At 36.4% G+C, this 27,741-nt stretch overlaps 5 protein-coding genes and 1 pseudogene across 5 annotated transcripts in view; 4 read left to right on the forward strand and 2 right to left on the reverse strand.

Annotated features, from left to right (window-relative positions):
- Positions 1-6,952: 6,952 nt before the first annotated feature.
- Positions 6,953-7,264, forward strand: LOC144435523 (histone H4). Its single transcript, XM_078124113.1, has one exon. It carries the CDS (start codon positions 6,953-6,955, stop codon positions 7,262-7,264), a length of 312 nt encoding a protein of 103 aa, XP_077980239.1.
- A 3,346-nt stretch (positions 7,265-10,610) lies between these two features.
- LOC144435666 (histone H2B, gonadal pseudogene) lies at positions 10,611-10,979 on the reverse strand (annotated as a pseudogene).
- Positions 10,980-11,074: 95 nt separating this feature from the next.
- LOC144435524 (late histone H2A.3, gonadal-like) lies at positions 11,075-11,663 on the forward strand. Its single transcript, XM_078124114.1, has 2 exons — positions 11,075-11,083; positions 11,349-11,663. Exons 1-2 carry the CDS (start codon positions 11,075-11,077, stop codon positions 11,661-11,663), a joined length of 324 nt encoding a protein of 107 aa, XP_077980240.1.
- Positions 11,664-13,591: 1,928 nt separating this feature from the next.
- On the forward strand, positions 13,592-13,903 carry LOC144435525 (histone H4). Its single transcript, XM_078124116.1, has one exon. The coding sequence runs from the start codon at positions 13,592-13,594 to the stop codon at positions 13,901-13,903; it is 312 nt and encodes a 103-aa protein (XP_077980242.1).
- Positions 13,904-14,933: 1,030 nt separating this feature from the next.
- On the reverse strand, positions 14,934-19,847 carry LOC144435769 (palmitoyltransferase ZDHHC4-like). Its single transcript, XM_078124387.1, has 5 exons — positions 19,683-19,847; positions 18,368-18,453; positions 17,478-17,782; positions 16,402-16,646; positions 14,934-15,914 (listed from the first exon to the last, which is right to left on the reverse strand). Exons 1-5 carry the CDS (start codon positions 19,809-19,811, stop codon positions 15,660-15,662), a joined length of 1,020 nt encoding a protein of 339 aa, XP_077980513.1. The 5' UTR covers positions 19,812-19,847; the 3' UTR covers positions 14,934-15,659.
- Positions 19,848-21,896: 2,049 nt separating this feature from the next.
- Positions 21,897-27,741, forward strand: part of LOC144435289 (delphilin-like) — a 41,307-nt gene continuing 35,462 nt past the window's right edge. The window contains exon 1 of the mRNA XM_078123881.1: positions 21,897-22,240. Coding sequence (XP_077980007.1) covers positions 22,046-22,240 — 195 coding nt within the window. The 5' untranslated portion in view covers positions 21,897-22,045. The remainder of the gene's footprint in view (positions 22,241-27,741) is intronic.

Here is a 27,741-nt window from a genome sequence, read left to right on the forward strand (position 1 = left end):
CAATGAGAAGGTGACTATCTCATTTCCTTTATACAGATAACAAAGCTGTGATAATGATTTCTATCTTTAGTCGATCGGTGTAAGTTGGGTTATACGTCACCTGTCACCAATCTCGCATTTTCATTGGTCGAGAGCCCTGCAGATACACAGGCGTATTTTTCACAACAGCCGTATTTTTGCTTGTTGTATCACGTGATCACTGCACGTCCCCTTGTAAACAAATCTAGCAGACAACTAGAGATCGAGCTATAACCAGCATTTCCAATGCCAAATTTGTTCTCAAGCGAACAAAATATCACCGTTGTATACATTGAAACAAGTCTTTGAACTGTACTTTTCATGTCACAGGGAAATAGTCAAAAATTCCACACACAACCGTGAAAGTCCAGTAACGGCGAACGCACGGTCGTCACGCGATCGTAAACATGAATTCCTAAATTTATGAAGGATATGAAAATTACCACCACAGAGGGTGTAATTTTTGCTTAACTAGAACAACAAAGCATATCACGAACATTTATGTACATTTAATGGTATACAGTACGCAAAACAAAGACGTACTCATTTTTCAGCTGATGGTTATAAGTTTGAATATATCGCTGAGTGATATGCAAATAGTAAACATTACGTCATACTACTGAGCAAACGCGCACTCTGATTGGATGATAAAGTTAAGGCTGACATGTAAACAACCGCATTGCAGTTATCAGAGAGGTGCGTGATACTACCCTCAACAGTATAACGCGGAAGTGATTTTATTTTAAAATGAAACAGCATTTTTAGACATTCAAAAATGAATTCATAGTCGCAGGTGACGTATAAGTATGTTATTTGCCAAATACTGTTCCACATCTTGCTGCTCAAGGTAATTTTTTCTGGTATAACGGCTCGCCTCCGGCTCTCCGTTATACCAGAAAAATTACCTCTCGCAGCAAAATATGGAACGGTATTTGGCAAATAACATACACTTATCTACATCAGTTCCTTTAGGATATCGATACCTTCATTTATTTGTATAAGTTGTACAATGTATAAATTTGATGTCAACGGAGAAATGATAGATTTGACCATAGACCATACACGAAACGTACGGTCTATGGTTTGATGGTACTGGTGGTGGTGCAGCGTAGTGTCCTTGGAATGTTTGGATCCTAATTAAATGACATGGAGGGTTGATGGGAAAACGAACTCTTCACCTCTTGTAACCATAAACGTTTGAGAGAGACTTATTTATCGACTTTTACTCCTGATTTGACTTTAGAATTATTAAAACATTTAAAATCGTGTATATTTATGGTTAAATTACAACTACTCACAGTCCCCGATAGAGGGATTGTGAATTACTGTTGCACATTTAAGTCAAGCCGTGTTGGCCTATTGCTTTACGACACTGTAAATTTGATGGTGATGTCATTAATAATACTAACATTTGAAAACTATTAATATTCTAAAATGTCGGTTATAGGGATATCAGAGAGAAGTTTATTATTTTGTATCTAAACACTCTAAAATATCTTAAACGAGATATTCATTATGTTTTTAAAAGGCATTTCGGTCACGTGATGTACAGCAAACTGTTCGCTTGCATGTTCAGATCGCTCTACAACTATTTCTGTGTATTTCATTGAAATCAGCAAGCTAGTCTTTCTCAGCACATCCGTTGTGTTAGAAAACCATGGGAGTCTCCGTTGAAGTCTGGAGAGCCAAGATTGGGACTTTCACTCATCCTAAAAACTGGAGAGATATTCAACTGCACTTGTACAGTCCTTTTTCAAAATGGTCATATGCAAATCAGCTTGCCTACAGAACGATCGCCTGTGTCGTCGTGGTATGGTATGTGGTTGCTTGCACGGACATACTACTAAACTGCGTAAACATGTCGTCATTATGGCTCCAAGAAAATGGTATGTTGCTACTAGATGAAAATTATGATTCTTGTACTGAACGTGAAATTGGTCATTCTGCGAACTTTTCGTTTCAAGAAACCAACAGTGGCACTGACTTTGGAATGTACTCACAGGTGCCATGTTTGGCATCTGTCATCAGTAAGCCATTAGTCAAAAAACTTTTGCAGTTAGCCGGTGACATAGAACTAAACCCCGGTCCCCAGTCTGATGTTATCGATGCAATGGAGTCTATTAAAGGGGAATTATTAGCGCAAATAAACAAGGTCGGTGAGCAACTTAGTCGTGAGATGTCTGTTTTGAATGACAAGCAAACTGTTGTTCAAAGAACTTGTGACGGTCTTAGCCATAAGCTGTCAGAACTTCAACAAGTGACACAAAAAATGAGTTCTGAAATAAATGACCTTAAAGAAGAGAATAATGTCACCAGACTTGACATTGATGCTATCGACCAGAAGGTAGAAAGTATGATGGAACAACTGAATGACATTGAGAGGGATACAGACAGTCTTGAATCGTTTTCGAGAAGAGACAATGTCCGACTGTATGGGATAACAGAAGAACCAGGAGAGACTTTTGATAGTATAAAAGAAAAGGTTGTGTCAATCTTGAATGAAACAGTTAGAGGTAAAACCTCTTGAATGAAACAGTTAGAGGTAAATCGGGACATCGTCCGAGCCCATCGCACCGGCATCCGACGTGGCCCGCAACCAAGACCAACATTAGTCAAGTTCCATCATGGTGCAGACAAAGTGACTGCTCTCGCTGCAAGGGATGATCTAAAGAAAATAAATGTCGGAATTGGAAATGACTTAACGAAACGACAACAAAAAACACTTTCCAACTTGAGAAGCCAGGGCAAAAAAGCATACTTTAAAAAGGGCAAATTGATTATCGAAAACAATGATGAACATATTGCGCAACAGAATGCACAAGAAGTTGCTGTTTCAAGTATTGTCGGGAGTACCGAAAGTCAGAACCCTCGGAAAACATACAGGCGAGGTACAGTCTCCATTGCACCACAGCGTCCGTTTACAAGATCCCGTACTAGAGAACCAGAGATGTGCACATCCGAATAGGGAATCGGCCACGGCTCAAAAATGTTGAAAATCATGTTTTGGAATGTGAGAGGACTCAAGAACAAGATTAAAGATTTTGACTTTGCGAACTATTTGTTACTCAATGATGTAATTATTCTAGTGGAAACCTGGGCGGAAAGTGATATGGAATTTGACGATATATTTCCGGGTTTTAAAGTTTTCAGTAAATATCGTCCAAGAAAAGCAGCTTCTGGTAGATATTCCGGTGGTATCATTATTATTGTAAAAGAAAATATTTTGCCTTATATTACACCAGTCAGATGTGATATGAAAGATTGTCTATTCCTTCTCATAAATGGAGATTTAATTAGCAATATCAAAGACATTTTAATTTGTGGGGTATATATACCCCCAGAAAAGTCAACATATTATCACAATTTGCAGTCGGAAAATGGTGTTGACTTATTTGAAACCCAATTGTTAGAAGTTATTTCTAAACTGCCAGATGTAGACATCATTGTGGCAGGGGATTTCAATGCACGTACTGGCACTGAAGCTGACTACATTGTTGATGATGACCCCAAGTATGTAGTCAATGATATGCCTAATTATAATACAGATTGTTTCAATATGCCCCGCACTTCAAAAGATAACACAGTAAACATTTTTGGTCGCACCTTACTCACTGCTTGTTCTACGTATAGTTTGCATATTTTAAATGGTAGATCGGGGTCAGATGCTAATAAAGGTGATTTCACTTGCATTTCACACAATGGGGCTAGTGTCGTTGACTACATCTTGGTTTCCACTCAAATGTTTAATGAGATTCATGATTTCTCTATTGGTTTACGTACTGAATCTGATCATTTTCCACTTCACTTTAAGTTATCTTCAGTTTTATGCCGTCAGTTAGAACCCAGGATCCTGCATAGGCCTATTGCAGAAAAATACATTTGGAACGAGGCTCAGAGAAATTCTTTCATTAATCATTGTCAGTCAGATTCCGCTACTGCTCTTTTAAACAATTGTAGTGAGAATGTCAATATTGAGGTAGACGATTTTGTGTCAGCCATTCAACATATTTTTGATGACGCAGCATCTAAGTGTAATATGGTCAAGAAAGTGTACAGCTTGGGTAAAGAACGCCAGCGAAAACAACCCGATTGGTTTGACTCAGAGTGCAAAAAATTAAAATTGGAGAAGTTTAGGTGCTTGAGGAAATTTCGCTCTGAGGGTAACGTTTGTTTTCTCAATAGTTTTAAAAGACTGAGATCAGAGTTTAAAAATATGTGTAATGTAAAAAGACTAAAATTTCTTGATACTCGTAGAAAGCAGTTGGCTACTTCTATCAACGACCCAACCCGTTTCTGGCATACTCTCCATAAAATTACTACTTTTAGAACACGCACCCCTTCTCTTCTGCCAGATGTTTGGTTCAATTATTTTAGTAAGCTGTTCCAAAATGATTCTGAACCCCCACCTTTTCATTTATCGGATGATTTTACCCATTTGTTAGAATCTACAGTTGATGACGTTTTCCCTATTGAAGGAGATTTGACCTATGATATTCTGAATGGTCCTATTACAAACGAGGAAATTTTATGTAGTATTGCAAACCTGAAAAATGGTAAATCACCAGGACCTGATAAAGTTTTGGGCGAATTTATGAAGACCTGTTCACATTTTCTTGTACCATATTTAAATGTTTTGTTCAATAGAATTTTAGACACTGGGTTATTTCCAACAGAATGGTCAAAAGCTATAATTGTACCTATTCACAAGAAAGGACCTATTAATGTACCAGATAACTATAGAGGTATTTCTCTTTTAAGTATCTTTAGTAAAATATTTACCTGGATTTTAAACAGGCGTCTTACATTTTGGGCAGAGGCTTTCGATAAAATTGACGAAGCGCAAGCTGGCTTTAGACGAGGTTATTCTACTGTCGATAATGTATTCATCCTTCAGTCAATTATCCAGAAGTATCTGACAATGAATAAGGGGAAATTCTATTGCGTATTCGTCGATTTTTCTAAAGCGTTTGACACGGTTGAACGTCAGAGGTTATGGTATCTCCTTGAAAGGTGGTGTGAAGGGAAAGATGTTCAGAATGCTTAACAGTATCTATAACAGTGTCAAGTCTTGTGTGAGAACAGGTGATGGTAATACTGAATATTTTAACTGTCACAGTGGCGTACGCCAAGGGTGTATGCTTAGCCCCTTCTTATTTTCATTTTTTATCAATGAATTAGCAAGGGAAATCCATGTTACTGGCCAGCGTGGAGTGCAGCTGTCCCCAGACTTAGTTGAAATCATGTGTTTACTATTTGCAGACGATGTTGTAATGTTTTCTGACACAATTATAGGACTTCAAAAATTATTAACCACTCTAAGTGAATACTGTAGTAAATGGCAGATGACTGTCAATTTATCTAAGACAAAAATAGTAGTTTTCAAAAATGGGGGATTTGTGTCAAAGAGAGAAAAATGGGTTTTTAACGGGAAGGCACTTGAAGTTGTTTCATACTACAAATACCTAGGATTATTGTTATCATGTCGTTTAAAGTGGTTTCAAGCCACCAAATTGCTATCACAACAGGGCAGAAAAGCTTTTATAAACGCCTGGAGCAAGTGTAATAGAGTTGGTACCTTGTCATATGATACTTTCTTTAAGTTGTTTGATTCAATGATTTCACCAATTTTGACGTATGGATCTGAACTATGGGGTTTTCAAAGTTACTTGTCACTAGAAAGGGTACAGCTTTTAGCATGCAGAATATTTTTAGGGCTTCCACATTGCGCTCCAAATTGTGCTGTTCTTGGTGAATGTGGGAGATACCCAATATATCTAATAACAGCAAAAAAATGTATTAAATATTGGGCCAAACTTGTAAATATGCCAAATTATAGATATCCAAAAAAAATGCTATAATATGCTTTACCAAATTGAAAACTCTGGTTTAAGATCTAAGGGTACATGGGTCAGAGAAGTACGAACCTTACTCTCTATTTCTGGTCAACAAGATGTATGGGACGCACAGGAAGTTGACAATATAGACCTTTTTATAGGCACATTCACCACTAGATTTAAACAGTTTTTATTTTTAAATTGGCACAGTGAAATATCAACCTTAGATAAACTAGAAAATTACAGAAATTTCAAATCCCTGCTGCAACCTGAAAAGTATTTGTTCTCTGTTACCATTGACAAACATCGGAAGATGTTAGCACGTTTCAGGTGTTCTGCACATTGCTTAAAAATCGAAAGTGAGAGAAAATATGGCATAGAGAGACAGGATCGTATTTGTAAACTTTGTGATTTTAGAGAAGTTGAGGATGAATTCCACTTTCTTCTGAAATGTACCTTTTTCAACCAATATCGCAACAAATATATTCCTGCCTATTATTATTCACCACCATCCTACGAAAAGTTTATTGAAATAATGCATAGTGAGAACGGAGATATATTGCAAAAGTTGGCTGTATTTCTTTTTCATGCTCTTTCTCTGAGGAAAGAAGCAGATTCTTTGTTGTGAGCGACATTTTGTTTTCCTTTTTTCTGCTTTTAACAAGTGAATGTAATTATGTAAATGTATTGCATTTTGGGCCAATGGCCATGGACTGCAATAAACGACCTATATAATAAAAAAAAAAAGGCATTTCTCCAGAATTTGACCTAAAATGAGAATCCTGTTACAGAAGTAATGTTTACATTCTTATTAGCTGAGGCATAATAAATAATCTACCAATAATAATCAACTAACAATTTATTGTTTCATGAAATCTTAAAATCACGGCTTGGGATCCCAAGTGCGAATGAACGAGCTTGGTGAAGCTGTTTTGTGAAGAAGAGCGGGAATTCCAACTCAGATAATAGTGGTCATTTGCAAGTGTGAAAAGACGCTGTTTGATATTACGTTCGTCTCAGCTCTATATAAACTATGGTGTAACACTTGAGAAACCATAACAACGTAACTTTCCAATTGAAAACAATATCTTACAATAATCATGTCTGGTCGTGGTAAAGGAGGTAAAGGTCTTGGAAAAGGAGGCGCCAAGCGTCACCGTAAAGTTCTTCGTGATAACATCCAGGGTATCACCAAACCAGCTATCCGTCGTTTGGCCCGTCGTGGTGGTGTCAAACGTATCTCTGGTCTCATTTACGAAGAAACCCGTGGTGTTCTGAAAGTATTCTTGGAGAACGTCATCCGTGATGCCGTCACCTACACCGAGCACGCCAAGAGAAAGACCGTCACCGCCATGGATGTCGTCTATGCTCTGAAACGCCAAGGCCGTACTTTGTACGGATTTGGTGGTTAGACCCATCTGCAAAAACCCAAACCAAACGGCCCTTTTCAGGGCCACCACATCCTCCAAAAAGAGAACTACCGAAACTAACTAAAGTAGTGTAAATTTGTTAATGCCTCCTCCAAGTTTCTAACTTGAGTGCTGATGATCAATCGAGTATCGGATTAGAATGTCGATTAAGTGTCTGACCATCCATAGTCTGACTGATCTATATAGGACAGCTAGTCTAGCCATGGATGTACTAGGCTCACTAATGGTCTAGCATTCTTGCAAATCAGAGTTGTGCTGTTACTTCTTCCGCGACACTGCGAAGCACCTTGGACGGTGCCGTAAAAGAGGCTGTGGTTTACGACGATGTTGGTCTAGAAGAGAAGATTGATCTTACATAAACGCTAAAATTAATATGAAAGAATCTTGGACTGAAATCCTGGTTTCAAAAACAAAGTGTAGTATTCTCCGTTTTTAGAGCGCACACAGTCAAGTGAAGAAATAAACTAAAAATACATCGTTGAGGGCATCGTTATCATCCGTGGAACTGGATAAGTAGAATGCACCAAACGACTGATCTTGCCAGTTTAACTTTAAAAGTGATCAGTAGATTATAGCGAACAGGTTTACTTGGCATAAATATGGATGTATTCTCTTTAACACTCACGATTTTAATAACAGTTAACAAAACAGTTCATTTCTACAACATACTTCCATGATATAATCGATCACCTGAATGTGTTATTTCTCTTCAGTATCGATTACCGTTACTGTACTCATAAAAATCCGTATTGAAGTATGTCGAGACATGGTTATTTCAGTATGTGTTCCATGTATTGATGCATAACTGAGATACAAGCACACAGCTGACAATGAGGTCAAAGGAATACAATGAAAAGAAACATTAGTACATATATGCATAGTTAAACAATGCGAATTCTACATTATCGCATGTAAAGCTATTTCTCAACCGTAAAATACTAGTAAAGGATGATGCATAAATTAGATATCTGGTGACTAACAGTATGAATAAATGCTGACATTTGGTGCCCTCCTTGCTTTTTATTGTTCCGCTACATATTATGCCTAGACGTTTGTATCGATCGCCCTCAGTCTCCGTCTCGTTGAAAATTTCAGGTCACAAAGTTCAAGTTTGTATTTGGAAGAAAGTTTCATTCAGCTTGTGCATGTTTCTGAATACATACATATAGTATTTTGTCATATATAGGAGATACCGATATATATGGACAATTACACAGTATGTGGGTATACGTATATACTAGTCGGTACATGAACACATACATACGGAATACAGATAAGTTATTCAATGTGGATACGTATATACACAGCCATGGTATGTATGGCGCCCCCAATTTACTTTAATTACTTTATACTCCTGATTTTATTCAGCGGGTTATACATTCTTTTGACTCTCGTCTGCCACCTGTTGATACTTTATAGTCCAGGTCGTTTGTCCTTGTGAGTTGGATGTACGGAGCCGTGCAAGCTATCCATGTACCAGTTTTATCTGTTAATTTACCGAGCCCAGGTCCGAGGTTTTGTTACAAAACCATTATGTCATTTACTGTGAAATTTGTCCTTGGTCATTCTTATCAGTAAAATTAACAGTGTATCAATACAACCATTTCTTTGTAAGACTTTTATTAATTTGTTGTCAAGAATTAAATGATAAGCTTTGGTGTCATTTCTTTTGACCGTGTATTGTGTCCAAGAGATGTAATTCGGAATTGTTCAAATTTGTATCAGAAAATGAAATATATGATCAGAGCATTTAAATTGTATATGTATTATTTTCTGATCATTACCTGCATGATCAATCGCTCCCTTCAAAATGGTACATTTCCAGATGTCTGGAAGGAGGCAACCGTCGTACCATTGGTCAAAAAAGCAGCTGGCGGTATAGAGTTGTCTAATTATCGACCTGTTAGTAACCTGTCATTCATTTCCAAGCTAGTAGAACGGGTTGTTGTCGATCAACTCACCACTCACATGCAGATCAATGCCTTGCTACCAGTTCATCAATCAGCGTACAGACAATATCACAGTACAGAGACTGTCCTCAGTAAAGTTATGTCAGACATACTTGAGTGTATGGGTCAAAAACAAGTTGCACTTTTGGTTCTACTTGATCTAAGCTCAGCCTTTGATACCGTTGACCATGCAATTCTATTGGAGACAATAGAACGCGAATTTGGAGAACAGAATGTCGCACTCACTTGGTTAGCCTCTTACCTCACCAACAGATCACAGAAAGCCATAGTATCTGGCTGTTTATCTGAAAGTGTTCAACTGAAGTTTGGCGTCCCACAAGGATCATGCCTTGGCCCAGTCCTTTTCACGGCATATTCGAGTACACTGTTTCGCGTCATAAACAACCATATGATTAATTCATACGGCTATGCTGATGATACACAACTTTTGAAAGCGTTTAAACCTCGATTAGATGATGAAACTGATGCTATAAAGTGTATATAGAGGTGTGTCGGTGACATACAAGCCTGGATGTTAACACATAGACTGAAGTTGAATGAGAACAAAACTGAAGTTATGCTACTAGGGACAAAACAACAATTAGCTAAAGTAACAAGTAACCATATTACTGTCGGAGATAATCAGATCAAAATAGTTGACCATTTCCGCTATCTGGGAGGCTGATTGGATTCAAATCTATCGATGGTTCGTCATGTTAACCAAATCTGTAGGAAAGTCAATCATAACTTATACAATCTCCGTCGTATCCGTAAATATCCATTCTTTAGTCAGTTCTCATCTTGATTATGCAAACTCCATATTGTATGAAATGCCAAAGTATTTGTTTGAAAGATTGCAGCGAGTACAAAATAATGCCGTACGAGTTGTAAAAGGTTTGAGGGAATAACTCAATCTCTTATTCAGCTCCACTAGCTGCCTGTCAAGGCACGAGTTGATTTTAAAGTAATTTTACTAGTTTTTAAGGCTTTGAATGGTAAAGCACCTTTGTATATCCAGGATTCGTTCACACGTACCGTGACGTACCAACAATTCTCGTTACAATTTACGTAACGATTAAACAATATTATAAACTGTATTGATGTATTACCACGTGTCTTTTACTAAGTAGTCATTTTAGCCTTTTTGTAAATATTGTAACCAATTTGTTGTTTTTAGCTTTATTATATTGTTTTACCATGCTTTTAAATCTATTTTATGTACAGCGCTTTTGAATATTAATAAATAGAAAAGGCGCTTTAGAAAATAAATAAACGTTAAACTTTATTAGAGTCATATTGTTTGGTTTGGTAGTTCTCTTTTTGGAGGATGTAGTGGTCCTGAAAAGGACCGTTTGGTTTGTGTATGCTGGGCATACGAATTATTTGGAGCTGGTATACTTCGTTACGGCTTTGGTTCCCTCACTGACGGCGTGCTTGGCAAGCTCACCGGGTAGCAAGAGACGTACAGCAGTCTGGATCTCTCTGCTCGTGATGGTGGATCTCTTGTTGTATTGGGCAAGACGGGAAGCTTCAGCTGCAATACGTTCGAAAATATCGTTGACAAAGCTGTTCATGATAGACATGGCCTTGGATGAGATACCAGTGTCTGGGTGAACTTGTTTCATAACTTTGTAGATGTAGATACCATAGCTTTCCTTTCTACGTCTCTTTCTCTTCTTGTCACCACTTCGTACAGCTTTAGCCTGACCGGCTTTCTTGGCAGCTTTTCCACTTCCCTTGGGAGGCATGTTTGATTTCAATCGGATGATGATTTCAGTGTGTTGAGGCAATGCAAACAGTGCACTTTTTATAACCAAAGGAATGCAAATGAGGAATTCTAAAGATGAATGAAGTGATAGGCGGGAAAGAGAAAATTCAATAAGAATTATCACCTTTTATTTATGCATCTAACTTCGCGCCAAATAACTCTTTGTCATTGGTTAGGTTTGTAGCTCATTACCAGTTCGTTGTTGTGATTGGCCAAAATTGATTGTTAGCAGAATTCTCCCTTCGGCTATAAATTTGGACAGTTTGGTGGCAGGTTCAGTCATTTAACATCAGTAGACAGTACTCACGAAAAACCAACAACTTCATAATGTCTGGACGTGGTAAAGCAGGTAAAGCTAAGGGTAAAGCAAAGAGCCGTGCACCGTTTCCTTCGCAAAGGCAACTATGCTAAACGCGTTGGTGCAGGTGCCCCAGTCTACTTGGCTGCCGTTCTCGAATACTTGGCTGCTGAGATCCTAGAGTTGGCAGGAAATGCTGCCCGTGACAACAAGAAGACCAGAATCATTCCACGTCACTTGCAACTGGCTGTCCGTAATGACGAAGAATTGAACAAACTGATGGGCGGTGTCACCATTGCTCAGGGTGGTGTATTGCCAAACATCCAGGCAGTACTTTTACCAAAGAAGACTCAATCCAAAAAGTAAATCGTATGCTATGCATACACAAACCAAACGGTCCTTTTCAGGACCACCACATCCTCCAAAAAGAGAACTACCAAACCAGTAAACACACACCAATATGTCTTGCCTCTTTTGAATAAAGAGAAATACATTACACATAGTTGTGAAAGTAATGCAGATACATTGAGAGCCAAGGTCATTTTTGCACCAAGTCCACTAAAGTAGACGGTGTGAACGACATCTACCAATAAAATGATTTGCTAAACGATGCAGTGAATGTCAAAATACATTTTACCACTATGATTTTACATACAATACAGTGTTCCAGTACATGTACTATTAATTTCGCAGCCAAGCTAACAATAATAATTTTCACCAAATGTAATAAAAATTTACCTAAAAATGGATACATATACAGAATACATGCCATAAGGGATCAAGAAATAGCAAAGCTGGCCAACAAACATACTAGTACTTGTAGGTGTATATACAACATTCCAGATTTCCATAGGAACTATCACAAATAAGAAACATTTAAATACAAAAAATTACAAAGCACAACATATGGAACAGTAAACTTGACACACATTAAATTAGACAATCGTCCCTAATCTTTGTATAAATGCTGAGTGGCTTATCCGCGAGAAGAGAGATACTAGTCCCGACTAAAGTTCCTCACTTCTCGCGGCTAAGCCGGTCAAGGCACACTTTGTGCGCCTTACAAAGCTCAGGGTCACGATCTGGCAGCGAGACTAATGTACTATAAGATTACTGCAATATGTACATGGCAATTAATCTTTCTGCCAGACTCGGGACTAGTCCCTCTATCTCTTCTCGCGGCCAAGCCACTCGGCATACATATATACAAAGCTAAGATTATAGGGACGATAGTCACGCGTCTGGCAGCGAGACAACATAGAAAGTTATTAAAGGTACTTTTCCATTCGCGTATGGTAATTTCTTTATTTTATTTATTTTTTAACTTTCACAAAAGTCAGGCAGTCCACACAGGTGACGGACACCTATAAATGTGGACCCCAAAACATATATACAGGGAAATAAAAGACAACCGGCAAACACTACAGTTACAATACATGTACAAGATGAATGGAAACACCTACAATTACAATAAGCCTAAATCTGTCTTGGAGCGGAAATTGCCAAATGTATAAATTACAAAAAAAACACAGAAATAATATCTTAAAACTACGAATAGAGGAGATAATGGAAAGCTACAACAAATACTCAAATAAATACATTTGCAGTCGCTTAATTTATTTATGTATTCATGATATTAAAGTAAAGACACAAACAAATAGATCGAAAACTTAGCTGCATTCTACCATTAAATTTCCGCTGCACACAATTCAAATATATCTAGTAGTAGGCTGAACTATATTATCTCAAATTGCGTCGATGACTATTATTACAAATATTTCACAAAACATATTCGCATGTAATTAATACTAAAATATTAATAATAATAAAAACTATTAATATTCTAAAATGTCGGTTATAGGGATATCAGAGAGAAGTTTATTATTTTGTATCTAAACACTCTAAAATATCTTAAACGAGATATTCATTATGTTTTTAAAAGGCATTTCTCCAGAATTTGACCTAAAATGAGAATCCTGTTAAAGAAGTAATGTTTACATTCTTATTAGCTGAGGCATAATAAATAATCTACCAATAATAATCAACTAACAATTTGTTGTTTCATGAAATCTTAAAATCACGGCTTGGGATCCCAAGTGCGAATGAACGAGCTTGGTGAAGCTGTTTTGTGAAAAAGAGCGGGAATTCCAACTCAGATAATAGTGGTCATTTGCAAGTGTGAAAAGACGTTGTTTGATATTACGTTCGTCTCGGCTCTATATAAACTATGGGGTAACGCTTGAGAAACCATAACAACGTAACTTTCCAATTGAAAACAATATCTTACAATAATCATGTCTGGTCGTGGTAAAGGAGGTAAAGGTCTTGGAAAAGGAGGCGCCAAGCGTCACCGTAAAGTTCTTCGTGATAACATCCAGGGTATCACCAAACCAGCTATCCGTCGTTTGGCCCGTCGTGGTGGTGTCAAGCGTATCTCTGGTCTCATCTATGAAGAAACCCGTGGTGTACTGAAAGTATTCTTGGAGAACGTCATCCGTGATGCAGTCACCTACACCGAGCACGCCAAGAGAAAGACCGTCACCGCCATGGATGTCGTCTATGCTCTGAAACGCCAAGGCCGTACTTTGTACGGATTTGGTGGTTAGACCCATCTACAAAAACCCAAACCAAACGGCCCTTTTCAGGGCCACCACATCCTTCAAAAAGAGAACTACCAAAGCTAGCATAACTAAAAAAAAGTAGTGTACATTTGTTGCTTCCTCCAAGTTTCTAACTTGAAGTTGCTAGTTGCATAGACCCACACGAAAAGTGAACAAAATACAAACCCAACATGATATAGAAACTTCAACAAAGTGATTGTTTGATTATGACTTAGGTTAGACCGAAGTAAACCTGACGGAATATATACTGATACCAATATCAGCAGTACAGCATGAACAACAGTATATCTGCATATCAAGATCAAATGACCATTTCATATTTTAGGAAACCTGTCACCAAAAAAAAGGATAAACAATTGGAAATGCCAAACATATTGGGTAAGTCGGCCCCCGTCGAACAGTTTTTTTTTATTTTTTCTTGAGTTTTTTCCTGTTGAATGAAGTCAATGTAGAAGAATAGCATATTTGTACCTCGGGCATAATTTACGGAAAAGTTAATGATGATTTACAGTGTTTTGACTTATTTTTAATAATGTACAACCAGTGACATAGACACTATAGGTTGTTTAGACAGAACGAATGGGGTATATCTATATTTTCTGTTGGAACACAATAACTTGGTTTGTGTATTGAGTCATCTATACTTGACATGTCTGTTTCTACTGCACTGTGAAATAATAGCAATGTTTATCACTGTTCAACGTGATTGAGTGAAGGATCCTGCTGTGTGTTGTGTCTCTGTTATTATTAGTCTAGAGTTGAAATGTGTCTATCTTTGTGTCAAAAACGTAATGTCCCATGAGTGAAACACCATGCCAACATCATTTTAGCTGTAACTCAAAATATTACTCAGAAACGAATTTAAAGTTAAATTTAATTTAACTTTCAATGTTATTTACAAATAGAAAGCATTTTGAAATACATATACATCTTTGAATACTTTCCAAATTTCTGTGAAAGTTACTTCTTAGAACATTATTTACAAACAGTTGTTAAATTTCTTGGCATCTGAAAAACATAGGTTAATTGTATTGTCATCTTGATATGCAACACCAAAACAGCAATGAAACAATAAACTTGATCAAGTAGAAATTACTACAGTGACAATCAAGATTCGGCTTTCTAAGAGAGATATAAACTAAAACTATAGTTTTCCGATATTGTACTGGTAGATTACACAAGTGTGTGATAGCAGTGTCTCTGTTGTGAAAATATAATCATCCTGTATTCTAGATAGTGTAAACACTGGAAGGCTCCAAAAATGTACACTGCAGGATCATGAAATGCATTTTACTGTGAATGTAATAAACCATTGTCTATTGTCACAGCAATAATTTTAGTGTGGTCTGAGGTAAGTCGAAACATCTATTGCCATTGTCATAAAATTACTAAAACGTTTACAAATACTGGAATGTTTCCAAAAGCTGTCAACTTGAACTTGATTGAATCCTGAACTACTTGTATGTTAGTTGGTGTTCTGAGATTCAGAGTAATGTCCGCCTTCACCCAGTCACTCAGACTAATACTTCGTATGAATCACCATAACGTAAGTTAAGGGACTGAACTTCCCTAGAAAATGTGTCCTGGCAAAATCCTGTTTCCTGTACAACAAACACACGTAACAATATAACGAAAAGAAAATTCTATACAAGTATCATACAGTTATAGTCTGTAAGATACGATATTCATGCCATGCTAACACCAGGGTTGAACAACATGACATATCTTGGTCTATAAACAGTTATTGCCTTTTCTTTCTTTTCTTTGAGGTCAAAGGCCAAACGACTTCGCCTACATTTGACAGAATTCCACGACTGTATCCTGTCTTTTTTCTCTTCTTTTGTAAGTTGTCTGGTAGAGATTTCCACCTTTCATTTGTTGTTTGGTTTGTAAACATCAGATAAACATGGTAAGATGTAAAACCGCCAACCAAGAAGAACAACAGGAAAACTGCAGTGAACATAAACACAAGTCTTGGGTGCTGTAGAAATAAATGCTGTACAAAAGGAAGGAGGAATACTGAGATCAGTTTCTTTGCTAGTAATTTAGATATTTGTCCTGTTTCCAGTTTTGGTCATCTGTCTTTGCAAGCTAACAATTCTAGTGCATTGTTAATGAAAGATAAACAAGTCTTTCATAGAAGGTACAGACTTAACATTATGCTGTTATTATGCATTGCTATGGGTTACGTGATAATTATCAGAAATTGAATATACAAAAATGTGAAGCTTCACCAGTTGTAACTTTTGAGATGTTTCTATTACTGGTATTTCATTCTTCTATGGGCATTCTCATCAACTATGTTTCTACTGAAGCTTGCTAGGCATACTACAGATATTAATTTGTTGTGAAGACACAATATCATGTAAATTTAACCCTAATCCTGCCATGACCATGGTCCTTTACATGGAATTGACCTTGGAGAGGGTTAACGATGGAGCCTTGACTGACAGACAGTCGAGTAATAACAAATAAAAACATACCTGAAACATTATAGAGAAAGTCACTGGATGGGGTTTGTTGTCATCTCCAATATACCTTGCATTTTGAAGTCCTGAGACAATAATGATATACTTGAGAACCCAGGCTATGACGTATGCCAAGCATAAACAGCCAATAGAGAGTGTTATTAAGTAGCCCTGGAAGTACACTGCATTCAGTCCACCAACACAGTTATTAACCCAGGAACAATGATGATCAAAACGATGCACACATCGATTACAAATTGCTGTGAAGGGTAAAAAAAGGACATGCCTTCAAGTTTTGAATCTGCATTTCACATTCACAGCAAATTACAAACAGCTATGTGGCTGATAAATATAGATGAAGTCATGTCTTCAAAAGCCCATCCTTAATATATTATATTTCAGGCCATGGCTTGAATCCAATGATCTTGTATTCCTACTTTGTTATCAGTGGTGCCACTGGCATTGAATTGAATTGAATCATTCTTTCATTCAGAATCAACTTTTCCAATAACTGTCTGAAAGTTGTTTTTCACAATGGCATTTGTAAGGTAACAGAGCCCCATCATGTGAGTGCAAGTGTGGTGTACTTGGGGTATTTGCATGGCATTGAGCACTTGCAGTGTTCTCTGCAGTCACAAAGTGAATGAAAGGACAGCAGAAAACACTCCAAGTTGAAATACCCAAGTACCCACACTGCACTGGCCCTCATATGGCATGGGGTAGTTATTACAACATACGTTTATCAAAAAAAATTCTGTAAAAATTACAATGTGATCATGCAATTTTGTGTGCAAGGAACACGCTTATTTCCATTTCATTTGCATGCAGGTATGTAATAATGTTTTCGGTTTTGCACTGCGGTGCAAATACCATTAGTATGCATTTGCACCACTGTGCAAGTGATCACTGGCATATAAGTAACAATAGTAAAGTTACTTGCAATTTGATTTTATTGCTGGTCATTAAGGAATGTGTATCGTTCAGTCTCTTTCATATTCCTTCATTTAGTTCAATACAGTTGTCATACACCACACGTGCCTATAGTTACTAGATGTGTCAATTTCATTCCAAATCCACCTGTTATAACTCACCACAATGCTTAGATCTTGCTGGTTTCACCAGTTCACATGTTCTGCAAGTGCTATTCTTTTTGTAAAGGACGCCATCATAGTTATAAATGTTTATATACTGTCTGTGACTGTCAGCTGTGATCTCACCAGGATCTGTACGATAACTTTGGATGAAATAGTACAGGTTGACTGCGAGGACAAAATATGGCCCAACTGTCATCAGATATCCAAAGTTGTAGAGACTAGCCACTGGTAAAGCATCAATGGTGAACTCAGTATACAAACCAACAACCAGAACTACATACAACACTTGCATAAAACAATTTCTATGGGGAAAAAGTAACATGTAATCATCAGATATACATGTCCAAATATTAATTCTGCATCACAATATGGAACACCTGACTGTCAATTTTTTTGCATTAATTCCAAAAGTTTCTATATCTGACTATATCAATTTTGACAAAAACACATTGGTAATATAATTCAAATCACCATACACAATCTCACACAATGAGAATGAGATGAAATGAATTAAATGATTTTCTGTCAAATGTTGTGCTTTCATAGATATTAGCTGTCTTTCCTCTTACAGGGTTCAGCTATATATATGTTCCTTGTATGAACTCATTTAACAGAGTAAAACATGCATAGGAACACTAACATTCATAAGTACTGTAATAGTATACTGAAGTCAAAAAGTTTGCCATCATGGAAAACGCCTTCACAATGGCATATTTCATAACGATACACAGATCTTGAAGTATCATTCTCAACATTATGACTCACTAGTATTAACCCAAAGATTTATCTCACTATATCAAGCTGTCCAAACCAAAAGCGAGTCTCCAGACAAAGTGACCATTGATTGATGAGTCTAACACTTCATACTACAGATTTTATATTCATACCTGGTGTACAGAATCTTTATCAAGATATGCCTGCATTGCTGGTGTATTGATGTAGGTAGACAATGTTCTGGCCACCACATGAAAAACTGGGAAGAAAGTTATAAAAGAAAATGTTAACATATGCAATTAAGAGTTGGCATGCTGATAGAATACTTCTACACAGATAAAGATACATATTTTGGAAAGGAGATATCGACTTTTGGCAGACATCTCTTCAGCATCATTAGGTGTGTATCACTACATGCTGACATCTCCTTCAAGTTTTTAATCTAAATTAAGTTACAAAACAAGTATGAATTCTACTACCCGTTCACAAGAAAACAGTGACATAAAGTGTAAACACTGTATAAGGATAATGGATATAATTTAAAGATGTAATGTACAAGAAATAACAATTTTGTACTCTCGGTTAAAAGAATGTGTGTTTATTTGTTTTGCTGTACACCCAATCTTTAATTATCTTTACTAATTGTTTTTGCATTGTAAAATTATTGTAAGAACTGTTTATAATAAAAGTATCTATAACAGATTGAATAATGTAAAACCAGAAATAGAAATTGTAATTTGAAAGCTTGTGCTGATAAATTGTATGCTAACCTAAATACAACACATCTGGAAAGAAATTAATCATTGGGACTCATGCTGCAGTCAAATTAACCACTCAGTATGGTAAGTGATAGATATGAAGATTGTATACATACATGTAGGTCTAACCTTACCCAATCTAATTAAAATCTGGTGTAGTGAACGTAGCACAATTTCTTTAGTTTTCTATTTCCTATGTTTAGTATTATTTGTTCTTTTTTGTACCACTAGTAAATGCCTTTGTTCCTACACATGACACACTACCATAGAGTTCACATTCAAATTCCGTATTTATGTGTAGCCAATCAGAATCCGTCTTACAATATAATACACAAGGACTGAAATTGAAACAAAGAAAACCAAACAATAACAATAACATGATTGTCTGTGTTCTATACTCAAGCTCTTTTCAAACAGAGTATTCTGAAGTGCTGTACCCATATGTTTCGGCATAAGACAAGTTGGTTGAATAAATCCATTCAGTGCTTAGGATTTGAAGGTAAACTCCTATGGTATTGTGTCAGATGTACGAATAAAGTGGTCACCCACAGAACAAAAAAGAACATAGGAAACAGAGGTAAACAAAGAAATCGCGCCAAGTTCACTACATCAGATTTTATAATCAGACCCCTATTATAAAGTTTAAGACAAACTGTGACATGTATCACTTGGATATTACATATAAGCAACACAAAATGTGTAATGATGAAATTTGTGCAAACATACTTACTCTAATTGTGGCATCTCTAAGGTTTCCTATGTAACCATGGCGATGATATTTACTGTCTCCAAGTATCAAGATATAACTAAACACTACAAATGCAACACTATACAAGACCACTAAGGTTAAGAAATCCATCTGGTTGTCAGACACATTGTTGATAATAAATGCATTGGATTTCACACTTGAAACTGTTGAAGAAAATATGGAAACTATCAAAATTGTGATTTTTATTAAACAATCCACTTCTACTAGCAGCACAAATTGTAGCACTGACATTTTTTTTTTTTGTGTGTGTTTTAACATTTTTCTTTTCTCTTTTCTTCACTTTCACAGACAGACAGACAGACAGACAGACAGACAGACAGACAGACAGACATGACAGACAGACATGACACGCACACATGCACGTAGGCAGGCAGGCAGACAAACAAACAAACAGACAGGTAGGCAGGCAGACAGACAGACAGACAGACAGACAGACAGACAGACAGACAGACAGACAGACAGACATGACACGCACGCATGCACGTAGGCAGGCAGGCAGACAAACAAACAAACAAACAGACAGACAGGTAGACAGACAGACAGACAGACAGACAGTCTGCAGTACCCATGATCTACACACTATATCAGTGATAGTATCACGTCAACAACAACATTATTTTACGATACAGGTCATCACATCAGCCTCTTTCACAATTTATTCTTTTTGATATTTTCATCCACTACCACCGTTATCGATATAAATTATCAATGCATCTATATCTACGTGTTTACCTGTATTCAAAATCTCGACCGGAAAAGCAGAACCTTCATAAACACAAGTAAAACTGGTCGTTCAAGTCCCAGGAGCTAGGAAGTTGAGAATCGTCTGCACTTTTCTCTGACTTTGTACTTCCGCTTCCGCCACAACACCCTAACTGAATCTATTTTCGCCACACTGACTCCCTAGGCAGATTAGACATTTTGAATAATGGCTGGTACGATGAACATCAACGATTTTCCTCCATGTTTATACGCTGTATAGCCATTTTATTAGAAGAAAAATGTATTAATACTCACAATGATAGATCAGCGGACAGTTGAACATTAAAATCAAGGTAGGTAAACCAGCGAGAAATGGTTAAACTCATATTTTCCGTTGCATCACTTCTTTGTAAAAACCGTACATCGCATTGCCATTGATGATGGATGGATATGTGTACGTTTTGTATCGATTTTTCATTTACTTTCATTCACTCGGACCACCTGTTAAAGATATGCTAAAAATAAGACACACCCGCACACTATATAAAAGTTTAATCACTGTAACGTTATATTATATGTATTGTCTTTTGCCAACGTTTAGTGTTCTAGCGTAGTTTGCAAACGTATGTAACATTGTAAGAGTAGTGAAAGTGAAAAACGGTAACATGTATGAAAGCGGTACCGTTGCCTCATAATATCGATGTGATTTCTACATCAGTGCAGCTGCATGCAATGGAGGCGATATGAGTCAGACACGGCCGTGGAAACAACTCGTAGTAGAAAATCGGTTTCGGATTTCGCAAACATTTTGATTATAGCTTATTTTACAATGTAATTATTCTGCAGTGCTAATTGGAGGTCTGACTATTTCACTGGGTTGCCCGACAACCGAGATGCCGTGTATTGTTTCTGTCCCATAGAAATGTAAATAGGTGCGTGGCGAACCATAAGAAAACCCATTTCGTTCACAATAGATTACGTGTACAGTTAGAACACTTTAATCTAATTCACAGTGACAGAAACACTATAATTATCTATGGATCTGTGACAGAATGTAACGCAATCATGTAATATTTGACCCTCAGTGAAATATTGTAATTGTAAGCATTCCATATCAGAAAATCTCCACTGCCAGAAGGCATTATTTTTTGTCACAATTTCTGGAGATCATATTTCCATAATCCCTGACTGATTGTAGCTTGTGTTTTTGTTACTCTGTTAGAAGTTCTTGACACCTTGCATATAAAATGGCACCAAGGAGCAAAAACGAACACTGGCCAGAAGCCTTTGGCTTCAAAATAAGTGGAGATGCACCATGTTATATCATCTCTGTGGAAGATAAAAGTCCAGCAAAGCAAGCAGGTCTGCAACCAGGAGATCAGTTGGTAGAGTTGGATGGACAAGACGTCACAACAATGTCATCCGGAGAAATAAAAGCTCATGCAAAAAACTGCCCTCAGAGCCCACCAAATTTAGTTGTCGTATCATGCCTAAAGACTGTACAGATTATTCGTGATAAGAATGGCAAGTTTGGTTTAACGTTGATTGGTGCTGGACCTGTGTATGTGCAAATTGTGGAAAAAAATGGAGCAACAGAAAGAGCAGGAGTCAAAGTGGGAGACATGGTTTTAGAAATTAATGGAATCAGTATTCAACATTCAGACACTGCCAAGATGTTCGTCAGAGGTGCAGAGAAACTTAATATGCTAATTATACCAGGTGCAAAACAAAAAGCAATGAAAAACAGATGGAGTAAGAAAACTTCACCAATGACACCAAAGGATAGAAACAAAAGAACTAAAGACTTTTTTAAGAGGGTAAGTTGGAGTTTTGTATTGCTGAGATCGAAGTGTGTGTTTGTACCTATAGATGAACCACAAAGGAAGCATATAGAGGCTTGCAGCATTGATGTTTACAGACAATATCATATCTTTATCAGCATAACACAAATACAACTAGATGTACTTTCATTTCCTTGAAGTGAGTAATAATAATAAAATACATTATTTGAGCAACCTAAGATAATATTATAAATTCAAGGTTACTCAAATAAGTATTACAGTACTAAAGGAAATGAAGCACTTCTTTCCATTGAGACCCTCAAGCATCACAACAATCATACAATATGATAAAAGTAGGTAAAATGACACTCAATACACTAAGCAAAAAGATAGACAACAGGGAAAGCTACAAAATTGACATAAAGTCACAAACGAAAAGTGAAACTGAGAGACAAGCAAATATATCAAAATGTACATCATGCACACGTTGAACGGGAAAATGCAAACTAAGTTATGTAACATTAAAGAAACAAGACAATGAAAATACAGTTGATGACTTAGTGCATGGCTACATGTGCTGCACATCCTAATAGTGGGTTTTGTACAGGCTTTTTAGTGAAATCGTATTTACAATATGCCACATTATTTTCATGACTTGGCTCCTGTCACGGATATCAGCCGAGCCACAGCTCCGATGTACCTATGCTAGTTCAGTGTATCTCACTAAATTCCAGGTATAGATTTTATTACATCTCTCCATATTTACAACTATACAGGTAATGATGTGGAATATTTCTACGCTAACATTAACATGAAAACTTAATTTTGATTAAAATTTGCAGGAGAGGGATTAATTTATTTATCATATTTACTGTATATAAAATACTAGAATAGTAAATCAAAAAGAGGCCCTATTACTAGATTTGGTTTTATTAGAATTCCTGAAATCATTCCCATAACAAGACATCTGACATATGAAACATAGTAGCATGGCGTCCAGGTTTGATACCCTGTAGACAAATTGTAGACAAATGTAGGTTTGATACACAGATTATTAATATATAGCATGGTTGTCCAGTAGACAATGACAGCATTTACTCAAGGGTTATTGGATAAGTAGTCCTTAGTGTCCAATAAGTGCTATAGCAGTTATTTACCAATACAGCACTGTAGTACAAAGTAATAACAACATGATTGTAAATGTGGTCTTCCATTAAACAGTAAATCATATATTTTCCAGTGAAAACTGTAACATTTTGTGTTTACATAGCAAAATAAAATAACCATAGAGTACAAATATACAATTATACAATTATACACAGTACTCATTTTCATGAAATCCAGATTTATAATTTATATCAAAATTTATATATATATAAATATAAATTATATATATATATATAATATATATATATATATATATATATATATATATATATATATATATATATATATATATATATATATATATATATATATATATATAAATTTTGATATAAATTATAAATCTGGATTTCATGAAATATTATATTTACACACACACACACACACACACACACACATACATACATACATACATACATACATACATATATATAAATATGTGATTTTAGACAACAGGTAGTTATTTATATTTCAAACAAAATCTACACCAACAGCTATGACCGAGAAGTAATTTGTAATTGATAGCCATACATTCAGCTGATTACCAACACTTTGAAAAAATGATACATGCAGCTACAACATATAGTCAGTGTCTTTTTTTTTATTTATGGTATGAAATGTTCAAAATAAATGTAGTAAATCAGTTCATACATTTTTTTTGCGCATAGCCAGGTGATTGAACTCTAATTGTGACACACAGTTATGGACAATTTAGTTCATTTTGTTTTATAAATAAGTTAGGGTGTGTCCCTGAAATATTTTTAACTCGTGTGGGTCAGGGAGGGATAGTGTTGTTTCTTTGACAACAATGCTCATTTTTTGAAAGATTTAACAATTATTTATGAAATTTTGGTAGATTTCTTCCTAAAATTGAGAATCTTAAAAGCTGTTGTCATATCCAATGCCTGGTACATTTCAGATTTCATCATGTCTTTTGAAATGAACAAGCTGTTGTTTTGTATTGACATGAACGCACTGTTTACATTGCATAGTGAAAGGTGATACTGCATAAATATTTGCTGTCACTGTCAACACTGCCAGACTTGACATGAAGAACAAGATCAGTAACCATTTAAAGTCAACATTCTAAATCACATAAACAAATTTTATTATGAGCATTTCATTCAACAATGAATTTAACTTTTTTAGCTTCCGTTGTTGTTTTATTCCTATGCAGTCAGTCATATCGGACCAACCAAGCTTCGGGTGACTAAACCATGCTTTGGGTCAACCAAGCTTTCTGACAAAAAAAAAAAAATGAACCCAAAATAGATGTATGAACTGAAGCTTAAATTTACATTGTTACAGTGACTCATCATTTGGGTTGTAACATTTTACATAGAGTCCAACTCTGTGCACCATGCTCTGAATTGTACATACTATGTATGGTTATTTCTTTGTAAATGACTTCAGGTATACAGAACCAGTATATACATAGCCTAGTTGTTGTTGTTGTTGTATTTTATTTATTAACGTGTCCTATGTGGACTTAAAGTATACATTTGTTTATATGATCTGGTACAATTGTTCATAACACTTGCCACATCCAGCCCCTTGGGCTTATAAGACACAAATCCAATTTTTGCAAAATAAATAAATAAATACATAAAGAAAGAAACATTTTTTTTTTCAAGTGTGAGGAGTATATCTTACAAATTATACATTTTCTCCTTTCTCTTATTATAAGCATCAAAGATAAAGTTTGCCAACAGGTCAGGTGTTTTGATCATCAATAGTTCAATCTTATCGATAATTTGAAAAGCACTGAAATCTGGGTATAAAGCACACACTCTACTAAATAAGGTATCTCTTAAAGAATTATACAGACAGCAATCAAAAAGAAAGTGTTTCTCATCTTCAATTTCTGATCCTAAACAAAAATTACAGGTTCTATCCTCCACTGGTAGCTGTTGAAATCTACCTGTTTCTATTTTTAAAGGTAAAATGCCAGTTCTAAACTGAGCGAGAATAGAGCGTTTCGGTCTTGACAATGGTTGCAGTAAATAATTTTCTGTTTCATATTTTTTCTTGAAAGAAACATAAGTTCTTAACTTGGGTTTTCTACACACATCAGTAAACCACTTCCTTTCAAAAGTCTCTTTTAACTTACAAGAGGCATCATCCAAATTTAAAGCTTCAAGATTGAAAAACTTATTTTGTAAATTAATATTTCTGAATACATTAGCTATGTCATAAGACCAATTCTTGTATCTATCTCTTAAATTGTAATCCCACAAAAAGACAGCTTTAGTGATTCTATCATTTGACATCTTAACCACTCTATTCCAAAATCTGAGAATATTCAGTTTATGTCTTACATTAGATGAAGTCCAACCCATGTCACCATTTATGGCAAGTTTTGGTGGTATCTAGTCGTGTGGTGATATTGACTTTTGTTTCCAATCACGCCTAGCATTTCCCGCAATGGTCATGTATTCAAACCTAAAATTAGACGATTTCCTGCAGTGACAGTCAACACACCACAGAGTCCATCATAATGAAATCTATCTCTTTGTGATTGGCCACTCCTGTCGACTGAGATAGGTTTATCTCTTTGTGATTGGCTACTCCTGTCTCCTGAGACAGGTTTATCTCTTTGTGATTGGCTACTCCTGTCTACTGAGACAGGTCTATCTCTTTGTGATTGGCCACTCCTGTCTCCTGAGACAGGTTTATCTCTTTGTGATTGGCCACTCCTGTCTACTGAGATAGGTCTATCTCTTTGTGATTGGCCACTCCTGTCTCCTGAGACAGGTTTATCTCTTTGTGATTGGCCACTCCTGTCTACTGAGACAGGTCTATCTTTTTGTGATTGGCCACTCCTGTCTCCTGAGACAGGTTTATCTCTTTGTGATTGGCTACTCCTGTCTACTGAGACAGGTCTATCTTTTTGTGATTGGCCACTCCTGTCTCCTGAGACAGGTTTATCTCTTTGTGATTGGCCACTCCTGTCTACTGAGACAGGTCTATCTTTTTGTGATTGGCCACTCCTGTCTCCTGAGACAGGTTTATCTCTTTGTGATTGGCTACTCCTGTCTCCTGAGACAGGTTTATCTCTTTGTGATTGGCTACTAGCTCCTGTCTACTGAGACAGGTTTATCTCTTTGTGATTGGCTACTCCTGTCTCCTGAGACAGGTTTATCTCTTTGTGATTGGCTACTCCTGTCTACTGAGACAGGTTTATCTCTTTGTGATTGGCTACTCCTGTCTACTGAGACAGGTTTATCTCTTTGTGATTGGCTACTCCTGTCTACTGAGACAGGTCTATCTCTTTGTGATTGGCTACTCCTGTCTACTGACACAGGTCTATCTCTTTGTGATTGGCTACTCCTGTCGACTGAGATAGGTTTATCTCTTTGTGATTGGCCACTCCTGTCGACTGACACAGGTCTATCTCTTTGTGATTGGCTACTCCTGTCTACTGAGACAGGTTCAAAATATTCATCATTGAACTCTACAGATCCATCTCCGAGTTGGTTCAAATCAATACATAAAGTAAATAGCATTAATTATTACATACGTACCAGAGATTACTTCTATCAGTACGCACTCGTATTTGCACTGCAGTACAATACCGAAAACATTATTGCATACCTACATGCAAATGATATGTAAATGAGCATGCAGTCATTGGCTACACATGACATTGCGTGATTGTGCTATCATTTTCATGATTTTGTGGAAATTTGCCATTTCATATAAACATATGTAATAATAACAGAACCCCCATGACACTTGAGTACCAGTGTGGGTACTCGGGTATTTCAGTACGGGTGCAGAGAACACTACACACACTCATGCAAATACCCTGAGTACATCATACTTGCACTCGCGTGTCAGGGGGTTCTGTCATATTATGCAAATGCTAGTTGTCATGGGAGACGATAGTCAAAATCCCCACGACGAGCTATGTGTATGTGTACTGTTAAAAACAATTTCTATGAATATGCAAATTGTTGATTTAAAATTGCTGATTAAAAAAGCAATGGCAAAATGTTTTCCACAAGTGAATGACCAATATCAGTAGATATCAGGAAAGTTATTAATTATGAAGTCTTTCCATTAAAGTATCTTATTTTCAGAAAAATTACATAAAATTATATAACATTAAAGTTTGGATTTCATCCAGATAGTATTTGAGATGATTGTACCAAAAGTCCTACTATTTAATTTTAATAGACAACTGAGATATTATACCAGTACAGATTATTTTCATGACATACAGTATTCTCTTTGGGCTAATTTGTCAGTGAAAGTTGTCTTACCAAATTTCCTCTGAGTCTTACAGATATAAAAGTAAAATTTCAGATAGGAGTACAAAAGGAGAGGTGTGACAATGTCCACCTATTATGATAATGGGAGAAAATGGATTT

The sequence above is a fragment of the Glandiceps talaboti genome, chromosome 5, assembly GCF_964340395.1.
Source record: "Glandiceps talaboti chromosome 5, keGlaTala1.1, whole genome shotgun sequence".
NCBI classification, from domain to species: Eukaryota; Metazoa; Hemichordata; class Enteropneusta; family Spengelidae; genus Glandiceps; species Glandiceps talaboti.

Coding starts and splice junctions, on each gene's coding strand:
- LOC144435523 (XM_078124113.1), top strand. CDS start 6,953: ATGTCTGGTCGTGGTAAAGGAGGTAAAGGTCTTGGAAAAGGAGGCGCC.
- LOC144435525 (XM_078124116.1), top strand. CDS start 13,592: ATGTCTGGTCGTGGTAAAGGAGGTAAAGGTCTTGGAAAAGGAGGCGCC.
- LOC144435769 (XM_078124387.1), bottom strand. CDS start 19,811: ATGGATTTCTTAACCTTAGTGGTCTTGTATAGTGTTGCATTTGTAGTG. Junction 18,454..19,682: donor TTAGAGATGCCACAATTAGA/GTAAGTATGTTT, acceptor CTTTCTTCCCAG/TTTTTCATGTGGTGGCCAGA. Junction 17,783..18,367: donor ATAAAGATTCTGTACACCAG/GTATGAATATAA, acceptor TTTTCCCCATAG/AAATTGTTTTATGCAAGTGT.